Source organism: Microtus oregoni, unplaced genomic scaffold (assembly GCF_018167655.1).
Source record: "Microtus oregoni isolate MIOR12 unplaced genomic scaffold, Mior012 000004F_ref0000308, whole genome shotgun sequence".
NCBI classification, from domain to species: domain Eukaryota; kingdom Metazoa; phylum Chordata; class Mammalia; order Rodentia; family Cricetidae; genus Microtus; species Microtus oregoni.
Window position 1 is genome coordinate 48753946 of NW_024543063.1, and position 26881 is coordinate 48780826.

At 43.6% G+C, this 26881-nt stretch overlaps 1 protein-coding gene across 3 annotated transcripts; it reads left to right on the plus strand.

Annotated features, from left to right (window-relative positions):
* The first annotated feature begins 397 nt into the window (after window positions 1–397).
* Window positions 398–26697, plus strand: Dync1li2 (dynein cytoplasmic 1 light intermediate chain 2). Of its 3 annotated transcripts, XM_041649945.1 has the most exons (13): window positions 401–720; window positions 858–931; window positions 2950–3066; window positions 6106–6336; window positions 13088–13257; window positions 14179–14272; window positions 15414–15549; window positions 17442–17553; window positions 17976–18035; window positions 20147–20188; window positions 20551–20668; window positions 21354–21470; window positions 23746–26697. In XM_041649945.1, exons 1-13 carry the CDS (start codon window positions 614–616, stop codon window positions 23844–23846), a joined length of 1479 nt encoding a protein of 492 aa, XP_041505879.1. In that variant the 5' UTR covers window positions 401–613; the 3' UTR covers window positions 23847–26697. The 3 variants fall into 3 exon arrangements, with proteins under 3 accessions (XP_041505880.1, XP_041505881.1, XP_041505879.1); XM_041649946.1 differs by lacking the exon at window positions 21354–21470 and having other exon boundaries at window positions 398–720; XM_041649947.1 differs by lacking the exon at window positions 858–931 and having other exon boundaries at window positions 400–720.
* The last annotated feature ends 184 nt before the right edge of the window (window positions 26698–26881 follow it).

Below are 26881 nucleotides of genomic sequence, written 5' to 3' on the forward strand. Positions count from 1 at the left end.
GAATTAAAGGCGTGTGTCACTATGCCAAGTCCATTTTAACTTTATTTATTTTTTTTGAAGCACTGTCTCACGTAGCTTGTGCTCAGTTTAACTTGCTTGGTATGTAGTCTAAGACCTTGAACTTCCGATTTCCCTACTGCCAGATTCCCGTTGCTAGGAGTGAGGTTTTTTTTAGAGCGTCTTTCATGGTAGACCACATCCAAGCCCTTTTATATTTCTGAGCTATAGTTTCCTCACTTCACTTATTAAGAGTTAAGCAGGATTCGATGGGATAGCTTGTGACACACAAGGTGAGACATAAACGGGGCTGTCTTCTAAAGCTTGGGCTTGCACCTTCTAAGCCTGCAGGAGTCGCCCTAGCGCACCCAGTTGGGCGGGGCCCGCGGCTCCACCTCCCGCGTAAGGCTGTCCGGCTCGCTGCCTGACCGAGCAACCTCCCTCGCTGCGGCGCTTCCGCCACCCGCAGACGCACGCGGACGTCGCCGGCCCGTCGGGACGCGCTGGATAGCGAAGCTTCTGCGGTTGGGCGGGCGGGCGGCGCTGCCCTGCCGGGGTCCTTGCGGGTCCTCGACCGGCCCGGGGGAGGGCCCTCTTTGTGGCTGCATTTGGCAAGATGGCGCCGGTGGGGGTGGAGAAGAAGCTGCTGCTGGGCCCCAATGGGCCAGCAGTGGCGGCCGCCGGCGACCTAACCAGTGAAGAGGAGGAAGGCCAGAGTCTATGGTGAGGAACGTACAGAGCCACGGGTGTCGTAGCCGGGCAGAGAGTGGGCCGGAGCGGGCGGTACCTTGGGCAGACATTGACGGGCCGAGCGGTCCTGGGCGGTCCCGCGCTGACCACTCTTGTCATTGTCGCCGCAGGTCTTCGATCTTGAGCGAAGTGTCCACCCGCTCCAGGTCCAAGCTGCCGTCCGGCAAGAACATTCTGGTGTTCGGTGAGCAGCCGGGTACTGCCCTGGGGCGCCGGGGTGGGCCAGGCAGTGCCCCTCCTACAGGTTCCTGCCTTCTCCACCCTTACTGCCTGCTTGTTGCTGGCTGGCCGGCCGGGGAGGCTACCCTGAACTCTCTCAGGGCGGCCGGAGAGTCTCCAAGCCCACACCTCTCCTGACCCCCAGAATGCAGGTCCGTTTGGAGTCCAGTGATGTGGCGTGGGCTTGTGGCGCATTCCTTCAAATCATTCATTGGCTGAGCCTTCAGCCTTGATCTTCTTCATCACTTAGTCTTGTGCTCACCAAGTTGAGGGTGTAGAGAAAGGGAAAAGAGAATGTTCAGGCTGGATGGAGATGGGGGAACTAGGTGACCTGGGCTGGGAACTGAGAAGTCTCGAAGCCTCTCTTCAGCCCTCGTGGGCTGTTGAGCAGAGGCACAAGGGACTCCCCAAAGGCAGCAGACCTTGGGAGTCAGCCCTAGGAACTTTCTTGCATTACTCCTGCAGTCACTGCCAGGTTGCCAAATCAGTCATTTAACCTCTCTGACTTCAGTTATCTCATACAAATGAAAGGGATTAGGTGCGTTCACGCGCAAAGCTGTTGAGGTTGGGGTGAGGGCTGAGCAATGGGACAGCACAGCCGAGCTTAGACACTCTGCAAGAATCCCAGTCTAGCAGGAGGCAGATGTGTGCGTGGTTGCCCTGCATCTTTCCTGTCAAGAGCAGACTGCTGTGGGTGCATCACACTGCTTGATGTGTTAAGAACTTGTGGAGTCGGGTGTTTTGAAGGGTAACTGTTTAGGTGCAGGCACATAGATTAGTTCTTTCCTGAGGCTCCTGCTTTTCACAGATTTTATCTTCCTCTACCCTTCCCCAAGCCTTTAGGAAATAACTGCCTGGTGGTTTCCCAGTGTTTCTCTCATCCAGGTAATGGCCAGTGTGGTAGGTTATAGCCAGATATGGGCTTTAGGGAAATAGCTCGGGCTGCAGAGTGCCGGGTAGATGAGAATGAGCAGGTGCTGAAATCAGGCTGAGGGGCACTCACCATGGTCTAGGTGAGTTGTGGCCAGCATGAATCCAAGGGTCTTTAGTAATAGTGGTTCTTTAGGGATATTGTGGGGGGGAGGGTGTTGGATATAGATAGTCCGAGGGAGATGAGACTCAGTACTTAGGAGTTTTGCTTAGGTTAGTAATTACTTTTTCCCCAGCTTCCAAGCCTTTAGGGTGCTTGTGAAGATGTTTCAAAATCAGATGCATGTAAATAATATTTATAAACTTCATGATTATGAGGCAGAAGCAGATTTGTATGTTGAATTTTCAAAACACGGTTCCTCTGTGTGGCCCTGATTGTTCTGGAATTCTGTGTAGACCAGGCTGGCCTCGAACTCGAACTGGCAGAGATTTACCTGTCTCTGCCTCCCAAGTGCTAGGATTAAACCCGGCTCAGAATCAGAATTTTAGGCTGGGCGGTGGTGGCGCACGCCTTTAATCCCAGCACTCAGGAGGCAGAGGCAGGCGGATCTCTGTGAGTTCGAGACCAGCCTGGTCTACAAGAGCGAGTTCCAGGACAGGCTCCAAAACCACAGAGAAACCCTGTCTCGAAAAAAAAAAAAAGAATCAGAATTTTAGTTCAGTATTCCTAGACTTTTGAGGTTAGTTGTGTTTTGAAGAGTTCTTTCTTTTACTGTGGTAAAGATTTATTTTGTGAGAAACTAGTCCCACCTTTGACGTTCACTTCTCTGAATGTCTGTCTTAGAAACTTAGAGCTAGTGGATTTATCTTATTCCTTCCCTTGGGACGTTAAGAGAAATGCAGTAGAGGGTTCTTTGGGATTTTGGGGCTGGCTGTCTTTGCCTCTCCTGGGCACTCTTAGAGCAGATTTACTTTGTTGATGGGAGCTGAGGCCTTAGCGGCAGGCTTGCTTCAGAGTCTTAGTCGTTTCTTATTGTGTTGATGTTATGACTTGCCATCTTTGCCTAGCATGACACATAGTACATTTTGTTTTTTTGTGAATGTCACTTGTAGGAGAAGATGGTTCTGGTAAAACAACTCTCATGACCAAACTACAAGGAGCAGAGCATGGCAAAAAAGGAAGAGGCTTGGAGTATCTTTACCTCAGCGTTCACGATGAGGACCGGGATGGTGAGTGACCTGTTACTCCATTGTAAAGTGACTTGCAGCACTCTGGCTCCTAATGCCTAGACCTTCCCAGCGCTCTGTTAGAGCTGAAGAGAATGGTGAAGTGTTTGTCTTTGCAGGACTTGATTCACTTTTAGTCTGGTCTTGTTTTTTTTTTGAGACAGGGTCTTACGATAATGGCCTTGGCAGGCCTGAAACTCACTGTATAGACCAGGTTGGCCTTGAACTCTCAGAGATGCTACTCCATAATAACTCCTTTATAATTTTTCAGGTTTTACAGTCAGATCTTTTAGTGACTGTAGAATAGTTATCAGTGCCTATAGTCTAAAGATGAAGTGTGTTGATTAATTTCATTTTCTATATTTGCCTTTGCCTGTTTAAATACTAGTGATCATGTTGTTAGGGTGATTTTATAAAGCTACCCTACTTTCTTATTCCTAAATTGAAGAAGATAAACCAAAAGGCCTCTCGCACTACACTCCTGCTGTCTCCAAGCTATTGAGTAGAGGACATGGGTAGGGGCTCTTCCTAAAGCTCGGGCATGTTTATATGCTAATTTAGATCTCAGGGATTTTAGCCCCATTGCCTTGACTTTGTCTTTTTGAACATTCCTTAAAGGTCTTGGAAAAGAATGCAGCAAGTAGGCCTGGTGTCAAGGCCTCTTGTCTTCTGTCAGAAAAACAGGCATTGAGTGTATGTCTCGACTCAGCTGTCTATGCTTACATGAGTGAGGCCACTAAACCAAGCTAGGGGACCTTGAATGTTTGCATCTTTTGCTTCCTGCCTTTGTAGGGTGCTATGGTTTTTGTGGGAAGACCTTGGGCTTGGGAGCCAGACAGAACTGGTTCAGAATGCCACCAGTTATGGTAGGCTAACCACCCTTCACTTCCATTTCCTCATATGAGGAGGAAGATGATGGTACATTTTGCAGGTGGACAGAGTGTGGGAGTGGGATAGGATCACTGGAGACATGGAGAGAGGGCATACCGGTGTAGATGCTCTGAATCTCTGTGTCCTCTGGTTTTTCCAATACTGAGGCACATTGCAGGACAGAGCGTCCCAGTAACCACATTAGTTGGCTTTGAGTTGAAGTTTATGCTGACATCTGTTTCAGATTCCTTTCTTGTCACTACTAGACCTTTTTCCTTGCTGCATTTATAGAACTTTTCTTTCAGCTACTTACTTGGGAGTCCTTGTCTGATGGAAGAGTTGTCCTTGCCTTAGGTTAATTATATATCTTTTAGCGCTAGTCTTTTTAATGTGTGGTATGACTGGATTGTAAGTACACCCTTCACAGATAATCACCTGCTAAAGAAAATAGTCTCTGGTCATATCTGGGTTGTGGTAGGACATCCCATGTCAAAGGACCACTGCCTCTCAGTTAGATATCCGTCTAATGCTGCGTGGCATATGTGATTCCCACAAATGGGTGAGTGATGCATAGTTGACACTGGCAAGGAAAGCCGAAAAAAGGAACTATACTTGCTGATAGGTAGGCATATAAACCTCATATGTCTGGAGTTGGTTCACAGACCCAAACTAAAATATACTGAAGTTTTGGAACCAGTCAGGTAGCTCGGCAGATAAAGTCACCTGCAGCCAAGAGAGCCTGAGTTTGATCCCTGAGACCCACTTGATGGAAGGAAAGAAGTAACTCCTCTGACTTCACTGTGGATGTGTGCACCTACACATATCCTTCACTTATGCTCTCAAGGGCACACGTAACTCTAAATGTATCTTATAAAGTTTTTAAATAAGAGCTGGAGAGATGGATAACTTGCTACTCTTCAGAGGACCCATCCCAGCACTACGTTAGTTCAGTTTCTAGCACCCTGTCGGGTGGCTTATAATGGTTTATAACTCTAGCTTCAGGGGATCCGAGACCTCTGGCCTGAGGGCACCTGTATTCTGGCGCACATCACTGCATGTAGGCACACACACACCTATATAGAATTAAAAATAATAAAAATAAGTCTAAAATTTTAACATAATTTAGAGGTTGTAAATACAATTAGATGTAGATACTTTTATGTTCAAACTCATCAAAATACATTTTTATAGATACTAATAATTTGGTTATATCAACAAGGAAGCTAAAGAAAAGTAGTTTTTTTTTTTTTTTGTTTTTTGTTTTTTTTGGGTTTTTCGAGACAGGGTTTCTCTGTGGTTTTGGAGCCTGTCCTGAAACTATCTCTTGTAGACCAGTCTGGTCTCGAACTCACAGAGATCCACCTGCCTCTGCCTCCCGAGTGCTGGGATTAAAGGTGTGCGCCACCACCGCCCGGCAGAAAAGTAGGTTTTAAAAGTATATGTTGGAAAGGAAATTAATGAAATGACATTTTGATGTTAGGAGTTCCCTCTCCCAAGATACTTTTATAGAAAAAATAATTTTTAAGGAATATACATGCATATAGATATGTACGTGTATATATGTACGTATATATATATGTGAAATTTTCTAAAAATATCCTATAAATTTAGAGAATTACCTTCTGTAGTTGAATTATCACACTTACCAGTTATTGGTACATTTTATTTCAGCTGTATCTTAAGATCTCCCTGTAGTCCACATTGGATTATTTTTTTATCCAGTTTCAGACATTAATACCATTTCAACTGTAAATACTTCCATATGTATATCTAAAAGATAAAGATGCTTGGAGTAGATGACTTATTATTCTAATAACTATAGTTGCTAAGTGTGCCACACAAAAGGGTTTAGTCAGCTTGTTCACCACCTCCCAGATCGCTGGTGTCTTGGGACAGTAGATTACTTAGACAATTCATCAATAAACGTTAGTGTCCTTCGATTGTTACCGAAAGCGAATTCCTTTCACTCCTGCTCCTTAGAATCTGCTGAAATCTTAGAGGCTAAACTTTAACAAGTCTAGGCAGTTGATTCTGTGTAGGCTGGTTTTTTGGCTGCTGGGTAGACACTGCTGGGCTGGGATTTCTGTGTGGATTCCTTCCCTCCCTAGTGCTGCTGTTCTCGTTGTCTGCAGACATTGTTAGGTGATGGTGGTGCATCATTTCTCTCCGCAGATCACACCCGCTGCAATGTGTGGATCTTAGATGGAGACCTCTACCACAAAGGCCTGCTGAAATTCGCAGTTTCAGCTGAGTCTTTGCCGGAGACCCTGGCCATTTTTGTTGCAGACATGTCTAGACCTTGGACTATAATGGAATCTCTACAGAAGTGGGCTAGTGTTCTGCGTGAGCACATTGACAAGATGAAAATTCCACCAGAGGAAATGAGGGATTTGGAACGAAAATGTGAGTAAAATTTACTAGTCTCTTTGGATTATTGGGGCCACTTTCTTTTTCAGCCAAGAGAGTTTACTTGGCATAGAATCTGCTTTTGTTCTGAAATATTTTTCAGTTATTGAAATTCAGTTATCAAGATTAATTTGAAGGGCTGGAGAAGTGATATAGTGGTTAAGAGTACTTGCTCTTCTTGCAGGGGACCTAGTCTCAGTTCCCAGTACCCTTATTAGGTAGCTCACAACCTCCACTTCTTTTTCCAGGGCATCTGGTCACTAGCATGCATATAGTGTATATATAGTCAGGCATTCAAGTGTATGCACACACAAAAACGGATGGATGGGTGTCATGGTATGTGCCTTTAATCCCAGTACTTGGGAAGCAGATCTCAGTGAGTTCAAGACCAGACTAATCTACATAACAAGTTCCAGGTCAGCTATAACTATATAGAGAAACCCTATTATTAAAAAGAGAAAGGAAGGAAGGAAGAAAGAAAAAGAAAAGAAAAAACTTGAAAGATTATCAATGTTTTGTTTCGGCTATGTTTTCAGAAGTCTCAGTTCATGGTCACTTGGCTGTTTCTTGGCCTGTGATGAGGCCTTCTTATCATTGCAGAAGGGAGGCAGAGAAGGGTGGGGTAAAGGGTAACTGTCAAGTAATGTCTGCAGTGCCTCCTTCCTTCCGCTTGGTCCCTCTTCTAATAGCCATTCAGCCGAATGCTCATGCAGAATCCTCTGAGAGCTTCCATCCAGTCAAACATAACTCAGTAATACCACCAGCTAGGGACAGTCTTTGGGAACATTTTTTTTCCAAACCCCAAACCCACGTTTCTTGAATCCCATAGAGATCCCGTGTCTCCTTGTTGATGGCTTTAATAAAAGTCTAAAGAAGAGAACTCTTTCATTTCCAACTAGTTCATTTTGGAATCTAGCAAATATGATTACATTCAGGAATAGTAAAATTGTCTTGTGGGAGGGGTCATTAAAATACAATAAAAGTTATTTTAGGGTTAAAGACATATGAATCCTTCTGAGGACAAAGAACTTTCAAATTAAAGGAAGTTTGGTGGATTTTCAAATGTGGTTCAGAAGCTTGTTTTTCCTTCCTTTGCTTCTGTGCAGTTACATCAGCTTCTGTCCCTTTGCCAGCGAAACGGGAGGGGCAGGCAGTGGAACCGGCAGCTGCAGTGTCTTGGCCAGTGGAAGCTTGGCTGCCTCTGGCTTAGTGCCACAGGGTGACATCACTCCCTTTGGTGGATTGACAAGGGCTCCAGAGCATGGCACATAACATAGTATCTGTACACTAACTAGCAAGAGAGTTCTGAGTTTGATAGTGCTTTTCAAATTGAATTTTCTACTGCATGTCTTCCTGTTCCACACTTCATCTTGCCCCTATCCATCATTAACTAAAACAGGCAGCTTGACAGCTTATTCTTCCTTTGTTGCGTGTGTGCTTCCTGGCTCATCCGCATGTGGGTATAGTGACTATCATGCAGTTCAGCTCATCTGTCTCCAGCCACTGACCCTTTTCGATAATGCCTCCTTTTCTTGCAAAACAGAGATGTTAAAGACAACTCAGCAGAGTAGTTCTGAGGCTGAAAAGCTGTTTCTAGATCACTGCACACAGATTCATACCCAGACTAGTGAACTAATGTGCTACAGACTTCAGTCCTCTGAGCACATTTTCTTGAATTGATAACCTTATAGAGATTTATGAAACTAGAAAAAGAGCCACATTGGCCAAGGGTACCACTTTTTCTCAGATGAGGAAAATGAGGAACTAACTAGGTGTTGTTCTAGGTGCTGGGGATACAGCAGACAGGATACCTATTCTTGGGGAGCTTTGGAATGAGACACTGAATTAATTTAATGGTCTTAGTCACTGGTGTCTGTGCCACTGAAGATTGGATTCAGCGACATATGACAGAACCCTGGAGAGGAAGATGACTTCAACAAGACTGGAGTTTATTTCTCCTGAAGATGAGACCAAGAGCGAGCAGCTCTGGGAAGACAGCTCCAGAGCCCTGGCTCACTGTGCTTTCTGCTTTGTCATTTTGAGGGTGTGGTTCTTTTCCTCCTGACAACCAGAATGTCAGCAGCCTGTCTGTGTTCCAGGAAGGCGATGCTGAGGTGCACAAGCCTCCTGTCTTTTAAAGAGGATGAGAGCAGAGTTTTTTTGGTCGTTTACAGTGTGTGCACATGCATAAGCAGGAGGACTTTACTACAGGTGCTAGGGGTTGACCTCAGTGTTTCACAGGGAGCACTTTGATCTGCTGACCCCCCTGACAGTCCAGAAAAGTCTTAATTCTGTGTGTTCTGAGCAGGGTTCTGTTGGGTTAGGGGAAGAGGAGAGAATATGTGTATATTCTGGAGGGTATGTAGCAACTACTGAATCATGTCTATGTCTGAGGGTCTCTGCTTTATTGTCCCTGGTCTTTGATGTTTGGAGTGGTAGCCATGCCTGTGCTGCCTTCTGAAGGAGTGTGTCTGTTCACACTGGTTTTAGCTTACTTTTAGGAAAGTAGTTAGTTGTTGATATTCTTCCTCAGAGGACTGCTGCCTTCCAGATTAATTAGACTCTTCACTATTTTCTTATTAAGATTTATTGTATTTTCAATTATGTGGGGAGGGGCACAGTATTCATTCATGTAAATACAGGTTCCGGCAGAAGTGTTGGAGCCTCCTGAAGGAGGTTGCTAGGCAGTGCTGGGAAGTGAACTCCAATCCTTCTTAAGAGTAAGATGTGTTTTTAACTCCTGAGTATCTCTCCAGCCCCCTGTAGTATTATTTTCAAGTAAACACTGCTTTACAGTCCAGCTTCCATCCCAGCCTGTCAGATTGGAACTGCTTTGTGATCAGCCACTGGCACCAGAGCTGGCCAAGGGAAGCAAGTCCTAGAGCCGCTAGAAGGAGATACTTGTTTGTAGGTGTGGTGGACTAATTATTGTTATTGTTGAGACAACAGGACAAAGATATTGTAAAGAAGGGTTTTTGTTGTTGGGTTCTTCTTTTGCGGGGGGGGGGGTGTGATGGGGCTTTTTGGGGGAATACAGTCTATCATTGTTGTAGGAGGCCACTTGTTTGTTCCCAGCTGCTCAGCCCCGAAATAATCACACAGAAACCATATTAGTTTGTTTGTTTGTTTGTTTATTTAGTCTTCTCTCATATATTATATCCCAACTGAGTTTCCCCTCCCTTTTCTCCTTCCAGTCCCTCCCTTTGACTTTCCCTCCCCCTCAGATTCATTTTTCCTTTGTTTTCCTTCAGAAAAGAGCCGGCCTCCCAGAGATATCAACCAAACATGGCATAGCAAGTTGCAATATACTAGGCACATACCCTCATACCAAGGCTGAACGAGGCAACCCAGTGGGAGGAAAAGGGTCACCAAAGATGGTGAAAGCATAAGAAACATCCCTGACTCTCGCTGAAAGGAGTCCTAGAGGAACATCAATCATAACATATGTGTGAAACCATATTATTTAAATCACTGCTTGGCTCATTAGCTCTAGCTTCTTATTTGCTAACTCTTGTATCTTAATTTAACCCATCTCCATTAATTTGTGTATTACCATGAAGTCATGGCTTACCAGGAAAGTTTCAGCGTGTCTGTCTCCATGGCTTCTCTTGACTCCACCTTCTTTCCCCCAGCATTCAGTTTAGTTTTCCCTGTTTAGCTCTACTCTGCCATATCAGGCCAAGCCAGTTTCTTTATTCATTAATCAATAAAAGCAACACATATACAGAAGGACCTCCCACACCACATCATGGCAAGGAAGGAGAGCATGGAGTCAGGAACATAAGGCTGTTGTTGGTCACAATACATCTGCAGTCAGTAGGCAGAAATGAATACTAACTAGTACTCAGCTTGTTTTCTCTTTGTTTTTGTTGTTGTTTTTTATGTAGTCTAGGAGCAGGGATTGTGGTATGGAGACGTGGTGAAAGCTTTCCTACCTTTGTGAAGGGGTAGACTAGCATAGATGCTCTGAATCTCTTTATTCCTAAACTGTAAACAAACCATAGATTGTCTAGAAGCATCCTTACCTGCACACCCCAAGGTGATTATTTAGTTATTGAATATAGGATCTCGCTATATAGCTCTAACTATCCTTGAACTCACTCTGTAGACCAGGCTGCCTCTCAAGTGCTGGGATTAAAGGTGTACACCACTATGCCAATTCCAATAACCTAGTTATGATGGCAAATCACCTATCACAAGACTGTTCCTTGTCAATTCAGTATCCAAACCCACCACTTTAAATCGTAACAGTTGGTTTTTTCCTGGTGTCTGTCGGACTTTTTCATAGAAGGAGTTTCTCAAAACTGCATCCAGCAGCAAGCCGTCAGTGAGGTAGAAAGAGGGGAAACCACAGCAGTGAAGCTAGAGTAGTGGGGACTCCCTTCAACACTGGGCCTTAATGTTTTCTGGGGTGAAATGTTGGCTGCTTCACTGCCTATAGAGAAAGTATTACATTGAGCTACATTTTACTTTCAGGATTATGGTTCTCATTTTTTGTAATCCACCTTTCTTCATTTTTCTGTATGTTATATATATTTTCTGTCTTCCAATCTGTTTTCTACAATGTTCTATTTAAAATATGTGAATTTCCTACTCTTGTTGAATAGCCAGGGTTTGTTTTTATTTAGATTTTTTATTTTTTGTTTTGTTTTGTTTTTGTTTTTGGATTTTCAAGACAGGGTTTCTCTGTAGCTTTTGGTTCCTGTCCTAGAACTGGCTCTTGTAGACCAGGCTGGCCTCGAACTCACAGAGATCCGCCTGCCTCTGCCTCTCGAGTGCTGGGATTAAAGGCGTGCGCCGCCACCGCCCGGCTTTATTTTGTTTTGTTTTGAGACATGGATCTCACTTTGTAACTTCAGCAGGCCTGGGAGTTGGTGTGTAGGCCAGGCTGGCCTGGGACTTACAGAGATCCGCCTGCCTCTGCCCCTGGAGTGCTGGGATTAAAGACGTGCCACCATGCCAAACAAAAAGTCCAATTTTTCAATCATTTAGAACAGTTCTCAGCCTGTGGGTTGCAACTCTTTTAGGGGTTGAGCAAATCTTTCACAGGGGTCTAATAGCAGATATCTTGCATATCAGCTATTTACATTACGAATCATAATAGTATCAAAATTACAGTTATGAAGCAGCAACAAAAATAATTTCTTGGCCTTCCATAGTGCTTTATTTACTTATGTGTGGATGTTCTACATGCATGTATCTCTGTGCACCATATGTGTGCCGTGCTCGTGGAAACCAGAAGAGGGTATCAGATCCTTTTGAACTGGAGTTATAGGTGGTCGTCAGTTGTGTGGGTGCTGGGATTCAAACCCAGGTACTCTGGAAGAGCAGTCATTTTCTCCATTCCCTCCCTCTCCTCTCCCAATACTTTGGTTATGTTTACTTTGCATGGTTTTGGTGAAAGTATAAATGGCCTTAGGCCTTTTTCAGTCCTGTCGGGTTTATTAGAAAATTAGAGCTGCCTATTGGCTCCTAAGCCTGGAGAGACTTTGTCCCAACACATGAAGATCTAGGTTTGGTGACTCACAGCTATAATTCTAACACTCAGGAGTCAGAGGGAGGGACTGGACAATTGCTACAAGTTCAAAGCCAATCTGGTCTATATGGTGAGTTCTGGGCCAGCCAGGGATACATAGCGAGACCCTTTTCAAATACAAAACAAAGCAAAATCAAGCCCCATCATTGGAACCTATACATGTTCACATATAGGTTCAGGTCTTCAGCTACAGCCGTTGGCTTCTCCACCAGTGCCCTTTTTCTTTTTGTAAAGACTTGTTTTATGAGTGTTCTACTTGCACATGTATGTAGACTACATCCATGCCTAGTGCTCATGGAGGTCAGAAGAGGCTATTGGATTCCCTGAAACTGGAGTTCCAGATGTTTGTGAGCTTCCACATGGGTGCTGGGAACTGAAGCTGAGTCCTCTGCTGAATCAGTCCTCTGAGCCTTTGCTCCAGCTCCCTCAGGGGCCCCTTTAACCAAAATAACAGTCGTGTTGGTTCAGTTATGTTAACCACAGATAGGCCGGCCGTGACACTACATGTGTAACTCAAGTTACCCTGAAGACTAAGTTCATAAGAGTGGAGACAAGGAGGAATGTGGCTGGTGCTGTGCAGTCACATGATCTCTGTTTGCCTCTGCTACATGGAAATGAATGCTCTGGGATTCAGATTGTAGACATCCAGTAAGCTTTTCTCATTAGATCCTGACAAGTTGTATTACGTGATTTCTAGTGGTCACTGATAATGAAGTAATAGTTGAACTATCCGTACTTAGAAAAATGTTTGCCACATGAGAAAAGTATATGTGAGGGAATTATTGGTGGTGGTGTTCTTCGTTTTATTTCACTTGGTAGTCTTTAATTATAGAAACTAGTATGAACTTAAGAACCTTAAAAATTTGGGCTAGGGCTCAGTGGTAGACTGCTTGCCTAGCACATGAAAAATCACAAGATTGAGTCATAGTACAATTTTTAAAAACAGAACTTTAAAAGCCTATTTAGGGATTACATGAGACTGAAGGTGTTAAGAAGGTCTACTGCTCTTGTAGTTCACAGCTCAGTAGATGTGAGGCACCAGATGCGAATCTGGCACTTTGCATCACGATCCCTAGACCCTAGAGCTGCAGCTTGTGCCATGCATAAATGCTCTTTTTTTTTTTTAATTGTTACTACCTTTTTTCCTAATTTTCTAAACCTATGGTATGTTTTTATTTGTGTCTGTAATTTTTCTCTTTTTTTTTTTTGTAGTTATGAAAGATTTTCAAGATTACATTGAGCCTGAAGAAGGTTGTCAGGGTTCCCCACAGAGAAGAGGGCCTCTGACCTCAGGCTCAGATGAAGACAGTGTTGCCCTCCCTCTGGGTGACAATGTGCTGACTCATAACCTGGGGATCCCAGTGTTGGTGGTGTGCACAAAGGTGCGTCCAGGGAATTGTAAGTTTGGCTGGGTTTGGCCAGTGAACAATCACCATCTCAAAGTTTCAGAAGCTTTGATGAAGTTTCTTCTTGAGGGAGAATTGGGCTTATTCGGGATTCATTAAGGTGCATTGAATGTGTCAGGGTAGAACATATTGTCATTTAATGCTGCTGCAAACTTGACATCACTTAGTTCAGAAAGCCCTATTTGACTTCATGGGCAAACTTAAGTGAAAGCAGTTTTCTTAAGGGTCTGTAAGCCAGTGCATCTGGTCCACACTGACAGTGAAAATAGGATGATGAAGTAGAAATAGAAATTAAGCTTAATTTTAGAGAAGGTATGTCTCCTATATATGAGGGGAAGCAGCTTTTTTTTAAAAAAAAAATAAGTTATTTAACTTTATTTCATGTGCATTGGTGTGAAGGTGTCAGATCCCCTGGTACTGGAGTTACAAACAGTTGTGAGCTGCCATGTGGATGCTGGAATTTGAACCCGGATCCTCTGGAAGAGGAGACAGTGCTCTTAACCTCTGAGCCATCTCTCCAGCCCCAAGGGGAAAGTAGCTTTAAAAACATTTTGGATTTCAAAAGTGCTTTATTCCTAAATAAAAGCTACGTTGTTGTGCAGTGCACAGCAGTGTGAAGTGCAGTGCACAGCAGTGTGAAAGGGCCTCTCTCCCAATGTGACTTTATTTCCTATTGAAAACAATTATGAGGTGATCAGGCTTATTACATCTTTGCTTTGTGTGTAAACTGAGGCCAGGATAAACGAGAACTCTCTTGTTCCTTTTATTCTTCTCTAATTAGTACCTGAATTAGTACCTGGTCACTTGTGGAGTTATTTATGAAGAAATTCCTATTCTATTTTGAGCAGGCAGAAAAGCAGAGAGCTAATGTTCCTCTTGGTTTTGTCTCTCCTGCAGTGTGACACAGTGAGCATCCTGGAGAAAGAGCATGATTATAGGGACGAGCACTTCGACTTCATACAGTCACACCTGAGGAGATTCTGCCTCCAGTGTATCCTTGGGATGCTGTATCGGGCCCTTCCTCAGCACAGAGTAGTCCTTTTTTCTTTTTCACTGCACTTAACTATTTGAAGGGGGCTCATGAGTGTGGTGGTCAGAGGAAACTTGGGGAATCGGTTATCTCCTTACATCGTGTGGGTTCAAGGTCAACTTTAGGTTGTCAGACTTGGTAGCAACCACCTTTACTCAAACACTAAGCAAGCCATCATGCCTGTCTCACAGGGTAGTTTTTGCCATGGGAAAAAAAGTTGTAAACTTTGCATTAGTTTTATATTTTTCCTATGTTGGAATTTTACATATACTAACTGAAGCATGTCTTTGGTTACTTTGTTAAGTATTACTTTTTTTTGACAGAGTCTTACAATATCACCCAGGCTGGCCTGGAGCTTGTGATCTTCTTCCCTGGCTTCCTGAGTGCTGGAATTACAAGCATGTGCTACCCTGCCCAGTTTAGTTGCCTTGTTTTTATGGCCGTACTTTTTGATAGGCTTTCATATTAAGAAACTTACTCGTGACCATTTTATGACCAAATGACATTGATTGTACTTAGACATCTTGTTAGACTTTGCTCTTATGCAGAGAGGTTCAGTCACCAGCATGGTTACTGGGTTAGGTACTGCAGGTGTTTTCCGTCTTTGTGCCGCTCAGGAGAAAGACACCATGTCAGCAGCTTTTTGAGTCCTTTTGTATAAAGCCAACAGCAGTTGGTATCTTATTTCCACACCCTGGAGTACGAGTGACAAGTGCCTCCTTTGAGCTCTTTGTCGACACTGACTTTGAAGGTGTGCTTAATGATAAACTCATTCCTTTGTGAGCACCTGCCTGGGAAGCAATCTGTGGACCTCTATAGGCTGAGGGTGGTGTTCCACTGAATTTGCTTCTTAGGAAGCAAGCCCAGAAATGACAGCAGTCTAAGTGTTAAAGGAAAATAGCTGCATCCTACACAGCCTCTGCATGCTTGGAGTATTGATTATGGTTCCTCTGCTCCTGTCCCTTTTTAGTTTTTAAATTTTGCATGCTTTGTCATTTGCATGTGGATAAACAACAGATCACCTAGCCCTTTAAGGATTATGTATATGTATGATTGGGTTTTGTCTTACAATGAATTGGTTTTCCTTAAGCAAATTGATAAGATGGAGCTGCTTTGATTTACACCTCAGTGAAGGAAGAGAAAAACCTTGACTTGCTGTATAAGTACATTGTTCATAAAACATATGGCTTCCACTTTACCATACCCGCCTTAGTTGTGGAAAAGGACGCAGTTTTTATGTGAGTGCTTTGGAGGTGATGGCGTCTAAGCCCTTCTCTCTATAGTGCATTTGCTACTTAGTCGTGCCTTTTCAGTGTAGCGCTTCTGACTGAGAGTGCCTGGGCTCAACCTGACCCTCTCTGCTCCTTCTGGGCTCACTCACTTGGTTTAAGGGAATTGGGTGGTATGGTCAGAGGAGCTGCATTCCTTCATTGAAAGAAGGTAGTCAGAATGTAAGCAAGCCATTTTGTATACTTACTGTCAGTTCTGGTGAAGCATTGGCTGGGGAGAGACTCACAGTATAGAGCTTTCTGTTTGTGGATCCTCAGTGGCTTGTGTAAAAGCACCTCGTGACTGCTGTTGCCAGGGTGATTGCAAGCCCCTTCTCAGTATCCCTGTCAGTGTACTTTCTGGAATTTGCATTTTGCAAGCCCCTGGGATTGGTCATTGTGCCAGAGACTTAACCAGCCTGTTTTCTTGAGTTGGTATCTTTTTTCTAACTAGAGAATCATATTGCCATATACGCATATGACAGTGCTGTGGTCTTAGATTAGCAGATTGATGTAACATTTTCCTGCCTTCTGGACTTGACAGTTACATTTGTCTATCAGCAAGCTTTACACACACAGCACCTCTTAGGTAGTCAGGTTCTCTGCTGGGGACGTAAACGCTACATGTCCCTGTTATCACACAGAGACAGACATATACTGAAGAGGAGGGGGGCAGCAGTGGGCTAGTGTAGTGGGGCCAGAAAGGTCTGCTGCCAAAGTAAGTGGACTGTCTCAAGCAGACCAGAAGGAAGGGGCCAGGACGTTCGTGAAAGGATCCGTACAAGAGCCAGGTGCTTCTCGGAAACGAAACAGGTTACCTCCTGTGTGTTTGAAGAGAGTCTCGCTCACATTGTTTCTACCCTGGCCCTGAAGAATCACCCAGCACAGTCGGGCACTAAAGCAGAAACTTAATGAATGGTGTGCTTCTGTAATCACTTCGTTCCTAATAACATCATCCTGAGGAGCTGGGATTCTTGTTGGATTTAGGGCTCATGTGTAATGGAGAAGCATCTCATTGCTCTGGAGGCTGCATGTGTCATGATTATCTCAGCTTTGTCCAGTCCCTTTTTACTGTTGTGTCTGTTGGTAGTTGCCTATGTAGGAATTAGTAAGGTCTACAAGACGGTTTGGGAGAAGCACCCTGGATTGGCACCCTCTTGGGTTAGGTGTTTGGCAAGAGAGGGTTATGAGAACAGTCGGTGGTTTTTGGTGTATTTTTATCTAGAGCTTCTTGACCTCAGAATTGTGTCATGTAGAACTGTGTGGTGCTACATTTAAGAGAGTAGAATTGGAACACTGATCAAACCTCGTACCTTCTGCTTGTGATGTTAATCTCTACAACATCCGCATGGGAACCTAAGGTCTCCTTGTGTCTCTTGTGGGGAGCCCAGAATAGATAGAGGCCATGATTTCTTCTTTGGCTTCAAGGCACATCTTCCATGCTAGAAAAATTAATGAGCTGTCCATAAGATAATTGTTATAAAGAAGTGTCCTCAAGAGGGACAAAATGCAAGAGCAGAGCCCAAGCCCAGGAGTGACAGCCCTCTCTAGACCGCCTTCCTTTGTGCATTGTTCTAAACAGGGCTGGCTCCTGAAACCTTCACTGGGGCAGTGTCTCACACTGGCGCCTTACATCTAGTATCCCTGAGTCCTTGGAGTAGGATGTGTCACATTGATTTGATGAGATATGCCTGCTGTGCGTCTTGGTATGTACCCAAAGCTACAAGACACAACACCTCCAGATGTAGAGATGTGAGAAAGGACTTTACCCAGGAGTTTCTTATAACCTGAAATGTCTTTCAGATATATATGGGAAGGCAATCTCAGGCAGAGCAGGCTAACCTGTGCCTCCTTGTTTTTAGACCTGCAGGCTGGGATAATGAAAAGAAAATAGCTATTTTACATGAAAATTTTACAACCGTGAAGCCAGAAGATGCATACGAAGATTTTATTGTAAAGCCTCCTGTGAGAAAGGTACCTTAGTCAGTCTCTTCAAGACCTTACTTAGGTGGTTTTACATCATGAAAATGAGTCTGTTGATATGAAGTGTGAGTGAGGGTATGACCATGTCAATTATGGCTGCATTTCCTGTAAAGTCCCACTGTGCTCCTGTCTCTTCTGGATTATTTTTGCTAAATCCCCTCCCTCTGGGGCTCTTGAAGACTGATCTGGGAGGTACTGTTTAGGACCTACCAGATTTAAGAACATGAATTGGCTACATGCCCTGACTAGTTCTGGGAGAGGGTCTGTACCCAGTTAGAAAAATGTAACTACGATCTCAAGAAAGATCCCCCAAACCCATGTGGAGGCCTGGGCCAAGATTTTTGTAGCAAGAATTTTGACAGTCATTTGAGAATTTTTGTTGCTTGTGGCCACAAATATGCATTGTTTCACAGCTGGTCCACGACAAAGAATTGGCAGCAGAGGATGAGCAGGTGTTCCTCATGAAACAACAGGTAAGATGCCTTCTCTTGCATCGAATGCCCTTTCTGGAGGAGGTTTGGGGCCGTATGTGATCGAGAGCTTGCAGCGGCATGGAGGTTAAGACAAGGTTTCCTCATTCCCTACTTTTTCTATGGGGAAGGGATTGGAGCACCTGCCTCATGATGCCTGCCTTCATTGTACACTATCCTGCAGGGATGGGATTAGTATGTTTTATGTTCCCTGTTTGCCCTGAGAAGATTTGCTGGCTTACTTCTTGAATTGACAATTTACCAAGTGGCCTGACTTCACTTCCTTTTTTCTCATAGTGTATAAAAGCAAATAATATACATTTTTGTAGATAAGGAAATGTGGTAATAGGGGCGGCGGCGGAGCTGCGTCCCCAACACCCCGGCCGCCTGCCCGGCTTGCTTATGCCCCGAAATAATTACACGGACACTGTATTCCTCCAAACACTGCCTGGCCCTTCTCTTCTAGGCTAATTCTCACATATTAATTTAGCCCATCTCTAATCATCTGTGTATGGCACCCCAAGGTGCGCTTACCAGGAAGATTCTAGCCTATGTCCATCCTGGGTCGGAGCTTCATCCCGGGAGCAGGGCATGGCGTCTCTCTCAGGTGTCTGCTCCAGAGCAGAGCTGTCGAGTCTCTGACTTCACTTCCTCTTCCTCCCAGTGTTCTGTCCTGTTTTCTCCTCCCACCTATCCTCTAACCAATAAAATGGGCCAGGGCAGTTCCTTTATTAGCCAATGACCTTCCTCCATCAAGGAAAGTCATTTTCCAAGCTGTTAACTTTTTTGTTTTGAATATTGGTTTGGGCTTGGTGGGGGGGGGGCTGTTTTTGTGTTTTGGGGTTTTGTTCCCCCCCCCAAGACTGTGTTTCTCTGTAGCTTTTGGAGCCTGTCTTGGAACTCTCTCTTACAGACCAGGCTGTCCTTGAGATCTATGTGTCTTTGCCTCCTGAGTGCTGGGATTAAAGGCTGTGTACCACTACTGCCCGACTTGGTTTTTTGTTTTGTTTTTAAGGAAAAGTTCTCGTATATTCCTGGTTGATCTTCAACTATCTAGCCAAGGATGGCATTGAACCCTGCCTCTAACTCTCAAGTGCTGGAATAACAGACATATGTCTCCATGCCTGGCTTTATGCAGTGCCGGGAACCTAACTCATCTTCTTGCATGCTAGGCACATACTCTACCAACTGAGTTACATCCTCAGCCCCAAAGTGACAGTTAATATAACATTTTGTTTTTTTAAATTTTTCATGCATACATACAGTGTGTTCTTTTTTCTTAATTTCATTTATTTATTATGTATACAGTGTTCTGTCTGCATGTATGCCTGCAGGCCAGAAGAGGGCACCAGATCTCATTACAGATGGTTATGAGCTACCATGTGGGTTGCTGGGAATTGAACTCAGGACCTCTGGAAGAGCAGTCAGTGTTCTTAAGTGCTGAGCCATCTCTCCAACCCCATACAGTGTGTTCTTATGCCATTCATCCTGGCCTTCTTCCAGATTCACCTTGATTCCACCTAAGGTGATAGTTTTGTACACAAACCCCATCTTAACATTTTTCTCTCTTCTTTTTTTTTAATTTTTTAAAAAAACATTTATTTATTTGTTTGTTTGTTTATTTCTTTATTTATTATGTATGCAATATTCTGTCTGTGTGTATGACTGCAGGCCAAAAGAGGGCACCAGACCTCATTACAGATGGTTGTGAGCCACCATGTGGTTGCTGGGAACTGAACTCAGGACCTTTGGAAGAGCAGGCAATGCTTTTAACCTCTGAACCATCTCTCCAGCCCCTTAACCTTTCTCTTTGACCCAAATTGTTAGACATGTCACCCTCTCCTAGTGGTTTGTTCAGGTCCTGTTAGTTTTTGGCAGTTTCTTCCCAACTCTTTCCCTTTTCTATGGCCTGTTTATTTCCTTAGCTTCCAGACTGGTTACTGGGGGTGTCTTCATCATATACAAATACTGGCTTTAGGTTATTTTGCATTTAGAGTGTAAAACATGACTCTTTATTGTCGTCCTGTAGTACGGTCATAGGAGTCAACCCTTCTCCAGACCTCAGTTCATGCTACAGGCCTTGGTTAATGGCCAGTTTGTCCCTCTCTTTGCAGTCACTCCTTGCCAAGCAGCCTGCCACGCCCACAAGAACCTCCGTGAGTACCTTACACCAAACAGAGGGTCATGGCCTGGTGTCGTGGGTGCCTTCTAACTTCACACCATTATTTGTAACAGTTTATGTTTATGTGGGCTTTTATATTTTAAAGTGAATTGGTCTCCCAAAGACCCACAGCCAGAAATGCAATAGTCTTAGAAATGCTTGATGAAGGTCTACAGCTGAGAATGAGGACGCTTTAAGCTCTCGTCTCAGGAGACTGAGGCATAGAAAGGGACTGAGCTGGGAGCACACCTCCACTACGCTACTCTAGATATGCAAAAATGTCTTGATGATGAAATTTGTGGGGGAGGGGTTGTTATTTTTATATTTATGTGTGACATGGGCTGGTTTTGGACTTAGGAATCTCCTGCCAGAGGACCCTCTGGTTCTCCAAGGACCCAGGGTCGGGGTGGACCAGCTAGTGTGCCAAGCGCATCCCCAGGAACATCAGTAAAGAAACCAGATCCAAACATCAAAAGTATGTATGCTGTTTGGGGGAAGATTTTAGTCCTCGGCCCGAAGGGTTTATTGTAATAGTAGCTGGGGCTCTCATGGGATTAGGAACACTGGGCTGTTGTCTTCCAGCAAGGCTGTTACTTCCCAGCAAGGTTAGTCATGTTCACCAGACATTGTGTAAGACTTCAGACCCTGCAGGTACCTTCAGAAAAGAATATGATTTAGGAAGTCCCTGAACAATATATAGAGTTTTATTTCTTAAATTTTTATTAATACTATTTATGAATTGGCTATTTTTTCTTTTGTTCTCACCAAACTAGACTAAGGTGTTATCCCAGTGCTTATTGATACCCAAAGATACTGCTACAGTAAACCATCAGAACAAAATCCTGTAAATTCTTGCCTTTTTGGTGAACATGTTTTACTAGAAAATGAGTGTTTCATAACAGGCTGTGAGTCCTATGAACTTATAAAACTAAAAAGCACTATACTAAGGACATAGATCCCTCAAAGGTGGGAGGTGTCAACATGTTTTCATTGGTAATCTCCTCACTGCCCAGTTAGCCTCAGGAAACAGTGACACGTGAATGTGCTCAGCTAGGAAAGTGATGGCTACGGATGCTTAATTTTAATCTAAGAACTACATCTTCTGTGAAGTCATCAGTTTGAGTGATGTTTTGTTATGTTTTTCTTTTGTGTTTTCTTAGATAATGCAGCAAGTGAAGGGGTATTGGCCAGCTTCTTCAATAGTCTGTTGAGTAAAAAAACAGGCTCTCCTGGAAGTCCTAGTGCTGGTGGAGTGCAGAGCACAGGCAAGAAGTCAGGTAGGGCCCATCCGGACAGTGCTGACGGCGAGCTGGATGGCAGTGCTTGTCTCCGCCAGCCTGCAGGCCTCCAGTCTTCTGACCAGCAGTGAACAGAACTAAGCTTTCTGTTGGCTTTTTATGCTGTGCAGACTTCCCTGGCACATTTACATTTAAAGTGTGATTTAATGTACATTCTGGCTATTGAGTAAATCAGCATAAGGTCTAAGTTGTGCCTGTACCCTTGATCTGGAAACTCTTTACACTGGAGGTCATTGTAGAGTATGCTATTGACATTTACTTAATTTTATGTGATACTTGAAGAGTTTTTATTTGCTTGAGCTGGAGAGATGGCTCAGTGTTAAGATCAGTTGCTGTTCTTGCAGAGGAGTCAGGTTCTCAGTACCCACATAGTGGTCCACAACCATCCTTAACTCCAGTTCCAGAGGATCTCACATCCTCTTCTGACCTCCTTGGGCACCAGGCATGCAAGTGTATAAAAAGGAAAGAAAGAAAGAAAGAAAGAAAGAAAGAAAGAAGATCATTTTATTTGCTCCACTGCCCCTGATCTTACAGAGAGCCAGAGCCTGTGTACCTACACTGTCTCATTGCAGTTTCTCTCTGTGGCGACCCAGTCATCTGTCCTTCCATGTAGGATGGTAGGAAAAGCTAGTCTTGGAGGTTTCTGAAACAAACTGGTGGAGTCCTTGGGAATCACATACTTTCTTAAGCTAGAGGCCATTTATTTCCTTTCTGTGAGGCCAACAGTCAAACCCAGGAGTTGATGATTACTAGACAACCAGTAGAGTATGTTTTAGACTTGCTTTTGTATATTTAGAGACAAGTCTGTGCTGCCTCGAACTCTGGATCCTCGTACTAGGACTGTAAATAAGCATGCACCACTGCACCCCACATATAAAGGGCATTCAGCATATGTTAATTTGTTTTTTATCAATTTTTCCAAAATAGAAGAGAACATTAGAAGGTTATTTTGTCCTTGGGGTAGTCTGGGCCTCCAACAACTTATAACTTCATAGAGACTCAAGAATCTGATCTAGGCCTCAGCCTTGATGTAGTATTTGCCCTTTACCGGAAATAGAGGTCATTGTCCAGGCCCCAGACATTATTTGACAACAGGAAATGGAGCACCAGCTTTGTGCAGGATTGAACTGTCCAAACTCAGTCTCATCATAAAACATGGTATTTCCATGTGAGTCAGTTTAAGCTAAGTGATTTTGTGAGTTTATTTGGTTTTATCTTTCAGTGATGCAAATACTTTGCCAAAGCTACATCATCAGCCCATTAGTCAGTCTGAGGTGTTGCAGCTAGAAATAAAAGCTAAGTGCCTGTCTGGGAAGAAAGTAGTTTACCACATGCCTGAAACTTAGTGATGGCCTCCAGGGAGATGATGGGAAAAGTACTCCCCTACCCACTGCATAACTGGAGGAAAGTACTCCCCTACCTGCTGCATAACTGGAGGAAAGTACTCCCCTACCCACTGCATAACTGGAGGAAAGTACTCCCCTACCTGCTGCATAACTGGAGGAAAGTACTCCCCTACCCACTGCATAACTGGAGGAAAGTACTCCCCTACCTGCTGCATAACTGGAGGAAAGTACTCCCCTACCCACTGCATAACTGGAGGAAAGTACTCCCCTACCTGCTGCATAACTGGAGGAAAGTACTCCCCTACCCACTGCATAACTGGAGGAAAGTACTCCCCTACCTGCTGCATAACTGGAGGAAAGTACTCCCCTACCCACTGCATAACTGGAGGAACATAGGCCTGTGACACTGGCATTAACAAGGTTAGAACTGTCTCCTTGCCCTTGGTGAGAAGGCTTTCTCTTCTTTGAGAATGTTGTCAATACAAATGGTGGCAGGAGTTTGTATGATTTTATTTGTTTTTAAATTTTCAAGACAAAGTTTCTCCGTCGCTCCAGCTGTCTTGAAACTATCTCTATAGACCAGACTGGCTTTGAACTTTGACATCTGCCACCCTGTGCCTCCCGAGGGCTGGGGTTAAAGGCTGACTGTATGATTTTAAATTCTGCTTTTTAAAAATTTTCTCCAGCAGAGCCAGGCAGTGGTGGTGCATGCCTTAATCTCAGCACTTGGGAGGCAGAGGTAGGTGGATCTCTGTGAATTTAAGGCCAGCCTGGTCTACAGAGTGATTTCCAGAACAGCCAGAGATACACAGAGAAACTCTGCCTTGTGGGGAAAAAAAATCTTTTCTCACGCTGCTGTTTTGCTCTCTCTCTTGTTCCTTTTTTTTTTTTTTTTTTTTTTTTTAAAGGACAAAAGACTGTGTTGTCAAATGTTCAGGAAGAACTGGATAGAATGACTCGAAAGCCAGACTCCATGGTAACAAACTCTTCAACAGAAAATGAAGCCTGATCCTCCTTTAAAAGTGCATATGTCAAATGACCAAATAACTATGTATATTCATCTGATAAGACCAGGATTTTTCTGATACAGCACATGCTATCAGTTTTTTGGGGTAGGGGAGATGAACTTTTAAAAGAAATATATATACTTCATTGGCTTGTCCGAGTGTGAGATGCACATTTAGGAAGGTTACATGTCAGGCCCCTTGTTAGGGATGTCCCTTGGACCCTTGGGCTGCGGTTCTCTTGTGGGAAGCAAGCACAGCTGGGCTTCTTTTAGAGTGGAAAAAGGGGGCCCACTTACTATCAGGGGGAGCAAACGAGACTAGTAAGTCATTGATGAGATGATCATAGTTTGACCACTTGCGTGGTCTTGGGAAGCAGATTAAGTAGCAGAAAGTCCAGGGAAGAGAAGTGTTCAGGAGGGATGAGAGAAGTGCTGGTGGGGAAGCCAAAGGTTGAAGGAGGTGGAAGGAGGAAGTGAGTGGCATTAACTATGTGCACGGTAGAAGTCAAATAGCAGCCTTTAAGACTTAACAATTAGAAGCATTTCCAAACTAAACACTAAACAGAATGGGAATTGGACTTCTTCTGAATGCATCTTTAATTTTGGAAAGTGTGTTTTGTGTGGGGTACCTGAGGAAGGTAGAACTGACACAGGATGCTGAAATGGCAGCTGCCCAGGACCCACATGCTTGGCCCAGGCCATGTCCTTCTGTCCTTGGAGAAATGCTGGGTCTATGCGTATATAAGCTGGGGCAGGTGGTTGCTATGGGTTGTGTTCGAAGTCAGCAGATACAAAATTTGTTTACTTTGAATTAGATATTTCGAATAGCTCCTGCTTTATTTTATTTTTTTTAAATTATTATTTTTAACTACTACAGGCTGGCCAACTAATAGAAAATGGGTGATTGATCTCCCATTTTACCATAATGGCAGTGTGCTATATGAAGTTTGGGGGAAGTATTTAATGTCATTGCATTCTAGTTAATAAGCTTGTTCCAATTCCTGCCTTAGAGTTTGTGGTAACCTTCACTGATACAAAAGGTTCTTTCTGTGGCTCTGGTCTGATCACTGCTACCAGACCAACAAGGAAGTGCTTTAATTGAAAATGGAAGGGACAGATTTGTGTTGTCATAAAATGTAGCACTTGTTTTCTTATGGAAGTGAGAGTTTTGTGTGTCTTCCATTTAGGGGCATATTCATGCACATCATCATGTCACACACCACCATTCTGAGAATGTCTTCTGTGGATTTAAAATAGCACTTTGAGTTTTCTTTGTGACACAGCACATATAATACAAACACTACCATGACTTTAATGTATAAAACATTTGTTGTCCAAACCAAGGGGAAAACCACAGTTCACTTCCATGGAGTTTACTTTTTTATATGAATGTTTGTTACAGTGTGTCTCGGCATAGTGTCCCTAATGTCATTACTTTACTTGCATACCAGACTTGACTAACCACTAATGTAGTACTGGGCGTAAGTTAACATCTAGTTTATGACAAGGCTCTGTGGCTGTCTGGAGTCACTTTGTAAAGGTCTGAACACTGTTAAGGAGAAAGCTGAGTGCTTACTTGCCCCTCTAACAACAAAAAGATGTTTCTTGTGCCCGTTTTACTGTTGAAATATATAAGTTTTTCCTTTTTAATTCAGTTTTTTGTTGTTATTATTTTGGGGGTTTTATTTTGTTTTTGTTTTTAACATGCATTGTTGCTTCAGATTACCAGGTTGTCCAGGCAGTGACAGTGAACTGAGGGCGTGTAAGTGAGGTGCTGACCTATAGATGGCCCCCCTAAAGGTAGGGTCACTTAATCTCTGCAGCAGTCAGGGAAAAAGAAAGACCTCAGAAATTCTTGAAAAAAACACTTGCCTAAAAGTATAATTTTTAAAATTTTGATGCAAAATTTTAAATGTATCATTGAATGGTGAGGCACTTTTGTGTTGATGTAAAACATGCTAAAGCCAATCAATGAGTGTTGAGGCCTGGTCCTGGGAAGGCTTCTGGAGACCACTGCTACTTCTTTGACACTTGGGAGGAGCTGGTGCATGTCGCCAAAGTCTACCAGCTTTGGGGAGCTTCAGGGTTCTTTTGGAGTTTGAGGAAATGAGGTGATTTTTGTTGTTTTAGGATTCTTAAGCATCGGAACCAAAGGCCAAATAGTAAACAACCTTCACTTTTTAAAGTAAAATTAATTTTATTTGCAGAAAACACTTGTATGGTAGACTATAAAAAACAACTTTATGACTATTTATACATGTTATAATGATTACCTCTTTGTCTTTAAATGGATAATTTTGAATAAGCCCAACCCAGATGAGGGCTATGAATTGGTCTTTCCTAAAAATCCAACAGATAATGCTGCTAGATGGTTTTATTTGCACTTTTTTCTTCCTTTTTTTTTTTTTTAAAAAAAAAAAGACAGGGTTTTTCTATGTAGTCCTGGCTCTCCTGGAACTTGCTCTGAAGACCAGGCTGGCCTCCAGTTCAGAAATCTACCTGCCTCTGCCTCCCAAGTGCTGGGACTAGAGGCGTGTGCTACAATGTCCAGCTACACCTCTTTTATTACTATTATTGGCATTTTAAAACCAGTATTTAAACCGAAGAGACTGTTTTCTTAACTTGATGAAGTTGAAAGTGACTGCTCTGTACGTCATTACCTAACAATGTTGATGCTGTAAGTAAAAGTCTGCTGTTTTCTCTCTGCTAAGTTCATAAGTGCAGTGATCTCCCACTAGCCTGAGTCCAAGGTGTGGCTCTCTCTGGGTGCAGTATGCAGTCATGTGGAGCCTTGCTTTCTAGTGCTGGGAAGATGTCTAATTACTGGCTTCAATAAACATGAATCCAGACTGCTCACAGGTTTTGGTGGCTTTGTTTTTGATAAATCATTCCACTAGGTATCTGTTGCCTTCTGATCATATGGGGGTATATGGGTATGTGGCAGTGCAGCCAAAAATGTGTACCTTGGGCTGGTGAGATGGCCCAGTGCCATAAAACTACCACAAAGCATGACAATCTGAGTTCAGTTCTCAGGATCT